The 12144-nt window shown below is 61.3% G+C and overlaps 1 protein-coding gene across 1 annotated transcript in view; it reads right to left on the bottom strand.

Moving 5' to 3' along the window:
- The window catches only part of CACNA1S (calcium voltage-gated channel subunit alpha1 S), a 60539-nt gene that overhangs the window by 12940 nt on the left and 35455 nt on the right, over positions 1-12144 (bottom strand). Inside the window, exons 19-28 of the mRNA XM_024749656.1 lie at positions 12009-12068; positions 10691-10797; positions 10188-10275; positions 9821-9928; positions 7694-7746; positions 7407-7553; positions 6966-7167; positions 6415-6573; positions 5013-5123; positions 4192-4275 (exon numbers count right to left, since the gene is read on the bottom strand). Of these exons, the coding sequence (XP_024605424.1) occupies positions 4192-4275; positions 5013-5123; positions 6415-6573; positions 6966-7167; positions 7407-7553; positions 7694-7746; positions 9821-9928; positions 10188-10275; positions 10691-10797; positions 12009-12068 (1119 nt within the window). The remainder of the gene's footprint in view (positions 1-4191; positions 4276-5012; positions 5124-6414; positions 6574-6965; positions 7168-7406; positions 7554-7693; positions 7747-9820; positions 9929-10187; positions 10276-10690; positions 10798-12008; positions 12069-12144) is intronic.

Below are 12144 nucleotides of genomic sequence, written 5' to 3' on the forward strand. Positions count from 1 at the left end.
TCAACCTCTGGCTCCGGGATCTGCCCCTCCCTGTCCCCTGCTCCCCTCCTTCACCCGGCAGCCACCTCAGCTTCAGATCCTCAGCGAGGCCACCCTGGAGGGCTCCACCTCTGGGATCCTGCCCTCTGGCAGAAACCCCTGCCCACACTCTGCTGCTTTTCATCCCACTCCCAGGCCTCATCCCCTCCGTCTCTCCTGGGCCAGATCCTGGGCTCACATACTGGCTACTTGTACTGAGACCCAACGAGCCGGCCCTCAAGACCACAACGATCCTGGTATCTGACCCCTTGTTCCAGGCCTCAGGGCTGCCAGGCCTGACTCCAGGGAGAAACTGGGCACTCGCCACCACCCCCATCCCCCCGCCCAGACTCAGACCCCGCCTCCTGGCAGTGTGGCAGCCCCATCGGCTTCCTGCCATGGGTTCATGACAGCAGCTGTCCCTCAGAGGCAAGTCACACTGTCACACCCACCGCCCTCCCTCCCCGAGGACTCTGCCTGCTCCTCAGATGCCCTCAAGGCACCCAGCATGGACGCTGCCTGCCCGCCTCCCCCACACCCTGCCCCCTTTCACACCCTGCATTCCTCACGGCTTCTGTCTTACACTCATTTTTTCCCAGGGCTCTGAATCGCATCCTTTCTACCTCCTGTGAGACCCTAACAGTTTCGTCAGTGGTCTCTTCCCTCCTCCATGCTGGCTCCACCCACAGCCTCCATTTCCTCAAAATGAATGGGAGAAAATATTTGCAAACGAAGCGACAAAGGATTAATCTCCCAAATATACAGGCAGTTCATGCAACTCAATAACAAAAAAGCAAACAACCCAATCCAAAAATGGGCAGAAGACCTAAATAGACATTTCTCCAAAGAAGATATACAGATTGCCAACAAACACATGAAAGAATGCTCAACGTCACTAATCATTAGAGAAATGCAAATCAAAACTACAATGAGGTATCATCTCACACCGGTCAGAATAGCCATCATCAAAAAATCTACAAACAATAAATGCTGTAGAGGGTGTGGAGAAAAGGGAACCCTCTTGCACTGCTGGTGGGAATGTGAATTGGTACAGCCACAATGGAGAACAGTATGGAGGTTCCTTAAAAAACTACAAATAGAACGACCATATGACCCAGCAATTCCACTACTGGGCATATACCCTGAGAAAACCATAATTCAAAAAGTCATGTATCACAATGTTCACTGCAGCTCTATTTACAATAGCCTGGAGATGGAAACAACCTAAGCACCCATCATCGGACGAATGGATAAAGAAGATGTGGCACATATATACAATGGAATATTACTCAGCCATAAAAAGAAACGAAACTGAGTTATTTGTAGTGAGGTGGATGGCCCTAGAGTCTGTCATACAGAGTGCAGTAAGTCAGAAAGAGAAAAAGAAATACCATATGCTAACACATATATATGGAACCTTAAAAAAAAAAAAGGTTCTGAAGAACCTAGGGGCAGGACGGGAATAAAGACGCAGACGTGGAGAATGGACTTGAGGACATGGGGAAGGGGAAGGGTAAGCTGGGACGAAGTGAGAGAGAGGCATGGACGTATACACTACCAAATGTAAAATATATAGCTAATGGGAAGCAGCTGCATAGCACAAGGAGATCAGCTCGGTGCTTTGTGACCACCTAGAGGGGTGAGAGGGAGGGTGGCGGGGAGACGCAAGAGGGAGGGGATATGGGGATATATGTTTACGTATAGCTGATTCACTTTGGTATAATCACTTTGTTATATAGCAGAAACTAACACCCCACTGTGAAGCAATTATACTCCAATAAAGATGTTAAGAAAGAAAACCACTGAAGGGGGTCTGCTGCCCTCTAGTAACCGCCTCCCCCCAGACTCCGGTGAAGCTGTTTCCTGAACTGGCCGCCATGATTTCCCGGCCCTGCAACACCTGCTCCATCCTTGTAACTGGCTGCAGTCCCCCAGTCTGCTGTCTGTCACCCCGCAGCTCACGAATGGCTCTCTGGTCCCAAGCCCCGTGGCCTTACCAGCTGGAACCCTGTGGAGCCTCAACCCCCCAGGCTTTGGCCACCCGCTCCCTTCCTTGATGGGGCGGCTGCCACGTTCTGGAGTCAGTGACCCTCGGTTCCTGGCCTGCGTTTCCAATGACGCGCGGCTCGTCCGCCCATGCACACCAGCACCCAAACCCCAGCACCAGAGCAGAATCATGGAGATGGCCCCCCAACCTTCTTCTCCTCGGGATACTGAGTCTCCTCGACGCCTCCTTCCCGGGGCCCTGGGCGGCACTCACCTCGCCCCGCTGCACCTCCCAGAGCCGCGAGCTTGTCCTTACGTCCACCCCGACTCTCACGGAACCTCTCGTGCTCGGGGGGCGAACTGCCGTCCCCAGAGCCAGCCCTCCCCGGGACACAGGGTCTCCTGCCCTCTCACCCAAGGGCTTAGCTCCTGCAGTCGCCCCTGTACTGCCTGATCCTCCCACGAGCCCAGGATGTGCTCTAAATTCTCCCATTTTCAAGAAAACTCTCCTAGGCTGCACGCTCTCCTCCACCTTCTAAGCCATTTCTCTTCGTAGCAAAAAGAGAGAACTGTCCAGGCTCACAGCCTGCCCTGCCTCTCCTCAGCCCACTCCAGCCGGGCGTTCTTCCCCTAGAGTCCCGTGAGACTGTCGGGCCGGGGTCCCGGGAGGGACACCACCGGGCGCGGCCTCCGGACCTTCGCTCTCTAAAGACCCTCTTCTCTCCGTGGCTGGTCTCACCCCCTCCCACGACTCTAAACGCCAGTTCCTTCACTAGTCTCCCATTTAGATCTCCAGCCTGAGCAGCCTCTGCGCGCCAGGGTCATAAGTCCAAGCCTGCTACAGCGTCTCCATTCGGATGCCCTGCAAGCGTCCTGAGCTGTCACGCCCCAAGCGGGACTCTTGGTTTCTGCCCCACGCCTGCTCCTCTGGGAGTTGGCACATCACAGCAAACGGAAGCTCAGTTTCTTGGGCAAAATCCTTGTACTCACCGTGGATTCGTTTTCCTCTCACCCTGAATCAAGTTCACCAGCAAATACTATCGGCTCAGTGCTCCAAGCAGCTCCAGTTGCTGGCTACTTCTCCTCTCCTGACCGCCCCCCGGGGGGCCCTTAGTGTCCCCTACAGCTTGCTGTCAGCACAGCAGCCCAAGGGATCCTCTGAGAACGGAGGTCAGACCAGGTGTACACGCCCCCGGGGCTCTCGTCTCCCCGCAGAACAGAACCCAGGATCAGAAGCGTGGCTCTCCAGGGCCGACACGATCCGGCCCCCGCCCTCTCTCTGAGCTCACCTCGCCGCTCACCCCTCACCCGGCCGCCAGGCCTCCCGCTGGTCCTCAGCCGGCCCACGTGCTCCTAGCTCCCTACCCAGGCCTGCCCACTCCCCACCTCACCCCCCACCCCCCGCACGGCCCACCCCGTGCTCCATGCCGGGCTGTGCTCAGTACCACCCGACACTACCTCCCGTTCCCTTCTGTCGAAGGCTCCACCTGCTTGATTTTTCTTCATCACAGGCACTGGCCGCACCGGCCACGCGACAGATTCACTTGCGCTGTCCGTTCACCCCCCCACCCCGCGCCGGTGCTCTGGTTCTTTGCTGTCCCTCTAGCCCGTGGGAGGCGCTCAGTATTTGAGGAGTAGATGAACCACTGCCTCCCAAACTGTGTCCCCTGCCTGCAGCCGCTCTCACCTCCTGCCCTTCGCCTCCAGGGTTAACGCTTTAGAAGCGTAGCTTTCATCCTTCCACGGCCCTGTTCAGAGACCTCCAGCGGTGCCCACACTGCCGGCTACACAAGGTCTACACAAGGTCTACACGCTCGTGTGCTTCTACCAACCGGACCTCTCCGCGCGCCCCGTACCTTCTGTTTATTCGTCTTTCTCCTGCGCCCTTCCGGCAGCAGCCCTGCCTGTGCTGCTTGCTCCCACCTCCCTTTCCTTCAAGAACCCCTTCAGATGGCGCCACCTCCACGAAGCCTTCCCTGACCATGCCACCCAGGGACGACCTCTCTCTTCCACCGTGGCGCTTGCTGTGGGCCGCCTGGCACACTCACTGTGCCTGGAATCTGAGGTGTCTGTCTGCTCTACAGGATTTGTAACCTGGGGTGACGGGCTGCACACGCAGCAGGTACCCCGCAAGGGTCTGTGGCCTCAGCCCCACCCCAGCAATGGCTGTGTCCACCCGGTACTCACGTCAATCTCACTGAGGATGACGTCGATGATGCTGCCGATGACAATCAGGAAGTCAAACACATTCCAGGGGTCCCCAAAATAGCCCTGGGGGAGGGGCCAGGGGTGAGCTGTGGAGGGGAGGGGCTGGGGTCCCCAAAATAGCCCTGGGGGAGGGGCCAGGGGTGAGCTGTGGAGGGGAGGGGCTGGGGTCCCCAAAATAGCCCTGGGGGAGGGGCCAGGGGTGAGCTGTGGAGGGGAGGGGCTGGGGTCCCCAAAATAGCCCTGGGGGGAGGGGGCCGGGCTGAGCTGTGGAGGGGAGGGGCTCAGAGGCCAGCAGAGTGCAGTGGTCCCTGTCGGGGGGATGCAGAACTGCAGGGCCAGGCAGGGCTGCACCAAGATGCCACTTCCCACGGGTGTTCCAGGGCCCCACCCACTCCCGCTCCCCTCCCTCCATAGCATAAAGTGGTCCAAGGGGAGGGCGGTGTGCCTGGGAACTCAGGATTTGGGGTCCTGGTCCGCACGGGGAAGTCCTTCGTCCCCCGCTTGAAGCCCAGTCCAGTCTGGCCTCGCAGGCAGACCTGACACGGGGGTCGCGGGTGGGGAGTGGACGTGGAACCCAGGACACAGCAGGATGCTCCCTGGCCCGGGCGCTGCTCTTCAGAGGCTTAAGGGAGATGGGGCCACGAGACAGGCTCAAGGAAGGGGCGGGGCAGGGGCAGCCGCATCTAGTCCTGCCGGCCCCGGGCTGAGCAGGCTGGGAGCAGAAATGCCGGAGGTAGGGCGTCCTGTAGGACGGGGTGAGAGGGCTCCATGGGAAGGCCTCATCCTGCCGCGGGACTCACCCTGGCCTTGAAGGCCATGAGCTTGAGGACCATCTCCACCGTGAAGGTGGTGGTGAAGGCCACGTTGAGGACGTCTGAGATGTGGTCCATCTGCTCCGACTGGTTGTAATGCTGTGGAGGTACAGGGAGGGGCTGGGGGCCGGCTCCGCCCCTCGGGGAGACACCCCCAGAGCCCTGCTTCCTTCCTCGGGGCCCCTGCCCACCTTCCTTTAACCTCAGAAAACTAGAGCCCACTCTGGCAACGTGCAGAATCCTACCAGGTCCACGGCCACGCCCTCTCCCCTCGAAGGACCGTGAGGGGAGGCGGAGGGGGCCGACCCTGGTCTTGTGAGCCGGGTTACCCACACACGTCTGTTCCTGGAGGCCAGGAGGGAGGCCCCCCAGCAGGGCTCTGTGAGCGGCTCCCCCGAGCCGTTTGGGTACAGGACCAGGAGGGCAGACCCCTGGTTCGAGGCTGGGACCGCCCCCACCTGCAGGTGGCACCTGAGATCACCAGCCTCCCATGCCTGCAAGCTACCCCGGGACCCCGAGGCAGCCCCGAGCAACGCCCTCAGCCGCCTTGAGCCTCCCCTGTGACCCTCCTGAAATCGATGTCCTTGTAACATTTCCCAGGAATCTCTCACCCTTCTTAAAATAGAGTTGACACGACCCCACTTCCTCCACAAAACCTTCCCAGGTAGTAGAAGGATCTGGCGTCTCCCCTGCCCCACCCCGTCTCGGCAAGGCTTCCTGATTCTGCTGCCCAGCTCAGGCCCCCACGTGAGCCATGGCTCGTGAACCCCTGTCCGCACTGGGCCCGCTGGCTCCGTGACTCCCTCCCCAGACCCTCCCCACCAGCAACGTGTGGTCGTGTCGTTGCCGGTGGCTGGGGCTCCGGGGCCAGGGAGCCTTGCTGCGTGATCCCATTTATGCGGGGCGTTAGGGATCAGATGCTTGATTAAGGCTTGAGAAGGACGCTGCGGATATGACTCGTCTGTAAAGTGTGCTCATCTCCTCGGAGGCACCTGTTCTGTGAATCTTACATCCCCTTTTCTCGGGACTGGAGCTGACATTGCAGCCTTCTCCCGCATCAGGGCAACAGCAGAAGGAGAACAGAGGAGGCGCTCTGCGCTTCCCACACAGCCCCACCCTCCTGCACAGCCGCCTCCTGGCCCCAGAGCAGCCACAGCCGCGTGTGCGCTTGAATCACGGCCCTGATGAACCGCTGAGGGCCTGGCCCCCGGGCCGGCGTCCAGTCCACCTCCCTGCCCCACGTGGCACCTCAGCACGGTGCCTGGCGCAGAGCAGGTGCCAGGAAGAGTCTACTGGGGGTAGTCAGCCTGGAACCCCGCTCCCCCTGCCCTGCCCAGGCCCTGGCCCGCTGGGCGCTGATCTCGGGGGACCTGGTCCCCGGGGGCCTTACCTGCATGCCCAGGCAGATGGTGTTGAGCATAATGAGGGCGAACATTAGGTACTCGAAGTAGGAGGAGGTGACGATGTACCACACCTGGTACTGGCACGGGTTTTTGGGGATGTAGCACTTCAGGGGGCGGGCCTTCAGGGCGTACTGCACGCACTGGCGCTGAGACGGGACGCGATGGGCAGGTCAGTGCCCGGGGCCACCTCCCCCCCCCTTCCACGTCCACGCCCACAGGCTGGAGGGGCCCTGAATTCAGCAGGCCAAGGGCCTCTGCTGGGCTGTGGAGGGGAAGAGTTCCGCTGGGCCGGATTCCCCTGGAACCATCACAGCCCATTTGCAGCACGGCTCTCACCCAGCCCAGGGGCTCTGGGCATCACGGCGGGTCCACAGGAGACCCCTCCCGACCACCGTGCACTGCTTCAGGTGGCAGATGGGTCGGAGGCGGGGCTGGGTACCCAATGGAGGGTCTGGGATCACCCCCTGCCCAAGGGCCCTTTTCCCTGGCCTGAGCCTCGGCCCGGTGGGCGGGAGGCCTGGAGCAGGCGGCCCAGCACCTGGTTCTTGTCCAGCTCGCAGTTCTTGTACTCGGTCTCCCCCTGCTCCTGGAAGGTGACGATGACGAAGCCCACGAAGATGTTCATCATGAAGAAGGCGATGAGGATGATGTAGATGATGAAGAAGATGGCCATCTCCGGGTGCTCGTTGTACACGGGGCCCTGGTCCTCCTTGTGAGAGTCAATGGCTCTGTACAGCAGCCTGGGGTGGGCAGAGGACGCAGGGCTGCTGGGCGGGGCGGGATGCGCTGGCTTCCCCCAGTCACCGGGGCAGAGAGGCCCACACCGTGCCACCCCTGGTCGGGCCGTCTCTGGAGTGAGTGGTCGGCACCCCAGTCCCGTGCGCACCCCGCGAGAGCCAGGGTGGCTGCCGAGCCCCCGCGGCGCCCAGCGTGCTGCAGGGGTGCGGGTGGCTCCCAGGCCCTCCCCGGCCTCACTCACTCCGGCCACCCCTCGAAGGTGGACACCGTGAAGAGTGACATCATGGCCGAGAGCACATTGTCGAAGTGGAAGTTGTTGTGTGTCCACTGGCGGGGACGCAGCTCCATCTGCGTGGGGTCCCCATCCTTGTACACGTAGTAGTAGCCCCTGAGGCGGGGAGACGCGGTCACTGCACTGTGCTCGTGGGTCCCCCTCCGCGTCCTCTGGGCCCTCGGGCGGTGAGTGTGGGGGAGGAGGGCAGGTCTGGACCCGGGACCCCTCCCGACCCCCCCCACACACACACACACCTGCACTCCTCCTCTGTCCTCTTGGACAAGTCATTGCAGCTGAAGAATTTCCCCTGCATCCAGGAGGGAGGGAGGGAGACAGGTTGTCATGGAGACAGGATGGAAAGATGGGGTGCAAGGGAGGAGGGAAGGCAGGGCCTGAGGGCAGCCTAACCGCGGGGGCAGGGCCCCCGGATAGTCTGCCTCAGGTCACTGTTCCCTCAGCCACCCGCGGGCTCCCCGCCAGGCGGACAGCTGTGAGACTGGGAGCCAGCTCCTCAGACCATGAGCTCTGCTGAGTGCCCCAGGCTGGGCCTGAAGAAGGGAAGTACGGAGCCAGCTTGGCCTCTGCTTCCCGCTCAGGAGCCCCTGCCCCTGCCCGCACTGCTGGGGCTGCCCCACACGCCCCTTCCTTCTCAGGCCCTGGGGCGGTGCAGGGATGGAGCCCAGCTGGGCCCAGATGACACATCTTCTCTCAAAATTGAGCAGGGGTCCTGGCACGCCTGCTCCCCCCAGGCTGAGTAGGGGAGCTCTGTGATCCCCTCTGCTGACTGCAGCCCAAGCAGTTTCTCCTTTGATTTACGTCGCATATTAGGCGCCCACGGAAGATTTTGTTTCAACAAAAGGAGTTGATTGCTAGGTCTGACTGTGGCTAAATTGTTTGAATCCATAGATGCTGGTCCGGGGCCCTCAAAGGTCGGGAGAGGGAAGTGCCTTGGCCAGGGACACAGGAGAAGCTGAAGACACAGCCACCCTGTCACTGCAGGCTCTTGCCGTCCCTACCACCTCCTCCTACTGTCACGGAGCAGAGGGTGAAGGTGAGGCAGGGGACGTTGGGGCAGGAGCCGCCAGGGGACGCTGCTGCCACTGGGCAGGTTTTGGGGCACTTGAAACCAAACACCCAATCTAGTACAGGAAGCAAATATAGCACGGATACATGTGACCGGCGCATTACAAATGTGATGTAAATGCCACCTGGACCTGGCGTTTGACTATGATCTGGGCGGGAACTGGGGGTCTGTCGATAGGAGACTAACACACACAGGGGGTTGGGGGTGGGGGAGCAGCTGCTCACTCATTCTTTCGGGGAGCGTGTCTTGGGGGCCCGGATGGGTGCCAGGGTGAGGATGAGTCCTGCAGAGACTCTGCCCTGAGGGGGTCCCAGGGCCCCCAGGCTGCAGAGGCTGAGGCTGGGGATGGGGCGGGGGGCGCCCCTGGCTGGAGCTGTGGGATAGGGCCGAGTGCAGGCCACTGTAAGCACCTGGTTTGGCGGCTAAGCTGTCTCCGTCCAGACACCCCTCCCACCCCTCCAGGACAGAGACCAACAGGACCCGGTCCCCTATAGGTCCTCTGGGAGCCCCACCCTGATGGCCCTCCCCAAAACCTGCCCCTGCCGATGGAGGGGGCCTTGTGGGGTTCACTCCGTGGCCCCCTCAAGCCCTAGCAGAGGCCCGGGCCCAGAGGAAATGCTCCATAGATGTTTGTTGAATGAATGAGTGATTGTAACATGATGCCATTGTATGTCTAAGAATGACTGAGGTTACATAATCGGGATGGTGCTTTGTGGGTGGGAGCAGAGGGTCATGGAAGGAAGGGTCATGAATGTGGGTGGTGCCCTCAGGTGTCCGTGTCTGTGTCCTGCAGGTGATCTAAGAGGCAGAGGCATCCAGAGGTTGGCCGCACAGGAGAAGATGGCCTGTCGGGCTGATTGCCATGGGGGAACGAATACTGGAGTTCTCCCAGGAAAGTGAGCACAGAAGCGGGGTGGCTCCCACACGTGAAACGATGGACCCCCACCCGCAGAAGCTTGCGGGAGACACACCTGCTGGCTCAGGGGGTGCGGAGGCTGGGGCGGGCGTGTCCTGGAGGGGGTGGAGAGCATGACAGTGGGCTGGGTGCTGGCAGGCTCGGCAGGTGGGGGGAGCCAGTAAGACAGCAGGTGGCCCGCAGAGCCCCGGGGGCCAGGTGGGGCGTCACCTAGGAACCAAACTCAGGCTCTCGACAGCTTAGCCTTACCCCTATGCGTTTAGGACGTCTGTCTGCCTTCACGGTTTGGGGCTCCCCTCGTTTAGAGGGAAACAGACCGGCTCTTGCCTCGGCCCAAAAGCTGGCACCGGAGCTGGGGGAGTGAGGGCAGGAGGGGCTCACCTTGAAGAGCTGGACGCCGATGCAGGCGAACATGAACTGCAGGAGGGTGGTGACCAGGACGATGTTCCCGATGGTGCGGATGGCCACGAACACGCACTGCACCACGTGCTGGGGAGGGAGGCCCGGTCGGCACCTCTCCCCCTCCCCTCACCGGCCCCGTGCCAGCCGAGGGGCCCCCAGGGCACAAGCCTAGTCGCCTCCCGGCTTGTTGGGGGCAGGGAGGGGCCCATGGGGGCACGGCTTCCCAGCCACACCACACCCACATTGGGCAGAGGGGATGGGATGGGCCCGGCAATGGCCAGGCTGACTGTCTGAGCGAGGCCTGGCAGCCCTGTTCTCCCCCCAGGGTCCCGCCGGCCCCTCTCACCTTCAGCCCTTTGGCTCTGTTGATGGCCCGGAGCGGTCGGAGTACCCTCAGTACCCTCAGGATTTTCACCACGGAGATGGTGCTAGACCTGGGGGGCAGCCTGCTCAGCCCTCCGCCTGCCACCAGCTCTCCGCACCCATGCCTGCCTCCCCCGACTCCCCTTAAGCTCCGTCCCAGGACAGAGGCGCCTGCTGGCCCCTGGGCTGGTTTCCTCCAGGGCTGCCCACAGACCCTGTCTCTCCCATCAGACTGGAGTGCCCTGGGCGCCGGGGCTGTGCTCCCCGTGGGGCTGTGGAGGGGACCCCCTGCTCCTGTCCACATCCCCCCTGGTCTCCAGCCCACGCTCTGCTCACCTAGCCTTGTCACTCAGTCCAGTTGGTGACAACCCAAGGGACGCCCCCCACCCTGGCCAGTGGTCCCGAGAGACTGTCCCCTTGTGGCTCAGTGCCCACCAACCAACAGCGGCTGGGCTGCCACTCTGGGGCCCCGGCTGCCCCGCTCACTCGAGTCCCATGGAGATGAGGGACACGGCCACCACCACCAGGTCCAGGATGTTGAAGTAGTTGCGGCAGAAGGAGCCCTTGTGCAGGAAGGCCCCATAGGTGGTCATCTGGGGAGAGAGGTGGCATCCTGGGTGGGGAGGACCCTGGGGACACTCCTTGCTGGGTCCTTAGGGCATTGCCCTGTTCTCTGCACCCGCCTCTGGGAGCACTGACACCCCTCATGGGCAGCGAGGCCAAGGGAGCCCTGGGTCTCCTTCCTCACCCAGCCACAGGGGGATGCCCTGCCCTCTGCTCTGCAAATTGATACAATTCTTCCTCTCCCTCCTCCCTCGAAAGCATCCTAGGCATGGTTGGGTCAGGCTGAACAGCCCGTCGAGGACTGAAGACCTTGCCCAGGCAGCCACCCCTGCACGCGTGCTGTATCTCAGCGCAGAGGGGCCACTTTCTCCTCTCTGAGCACATCCCAAACATCGCCGTACAATGCGTTTGCATTGTTTTGTCCTCCTTGACTGCCCCCGCTCTCTCTCTAATGAAGTCCTGTCCAATTTCAAGGCCTAACTCTAAAGTCACAACCTCCAGGAAGTCCTCCTGGACCTCAGGGAAGCCACCATCTCCCTCTGATCAATTTCTTTAATAATCGGGGCACTGAAAGAAAGGACTGTCCTCACTTCATACTGCAGCCAGCTCTGGGCCTGCTCTCCCTTCATGGCTCCCCTCTCCCCTCCTGGTTAATGGAGGTGAAGGCTGGGGTTATGGGTTCTAGTCACAGACGGGAGGTCTCTGCCCCCAGACCCCATCCCCCACCAATGATGCTGTGAACCCAGCGTGTCCACCTTGAGAACGGGAGGGCAGTGGTGTGCTATGGACAAGGGGTGGGAGGGCCGTGAGAGGGCGGAGCTGCCAGAAACCCACCCAGGGCGACAGCCGCTTCTCTGGGATCCTAGGGGAGGCCTTTCAGTCGCTGGCAACAAAGGTCTGGGAACAGATCACTGCTCCCGGGTCCACGCTTAGGCTAGTTGCGCCTTGACTGTGGAAGAACGTGCCCAAGGCTTCAGAGACACGCAGGCCGCGGGTTGACTGTACCTCATGCCTCCACACCCCTCCTGCTTGCCCGCTCGCACCAACTCGTGAGCTGAGACCATCCGGGCTCCTGGGTCCTGGGAATCTTTCCCTGCTGCTCTCTACCACCTTCTTGCTTTTCCCTCCTCCCTGCAACCCAGCCCCTGTACAGCCTGTGTAAGCAGGAGCCACAGCAGGTCTGGTCCCTGGCCTGGAGATGCCCTTCGCCCAGGCTGTCTGTCCCACAGCCTTCGCTCACCTTGAGGACAATCTCCACAGTGAAGACAGAGGTGAACACGATGTCAAAATACCCAAGGATCTGGTGACAGGGCAGAGGTCAGTGAGAGGAGGGGCAGAGCAGTGATAGCACCATCATCTTCATTGGCATCCCCACC

Source organism: Neophocaena asiaeorientalis, unplaced genomic scaffold (genome assembly GCF_003031525.2).
Source record: "Neophocaena asiaeorientalis asiaeorientalis breed wild unplaced genomic scaffold, Neophocaena_asiaeorientalis_V1.1 scaffold44, whole genome shotgun sequence".
Classification (NCBI taxonomy): domain Eukaryota; kingdom Metazoa; phylum Chordata; class Mammalia; order Artiodactyla; family Phocoenidae; genus Neophocaena; species Neophocaena asiaeorientalis.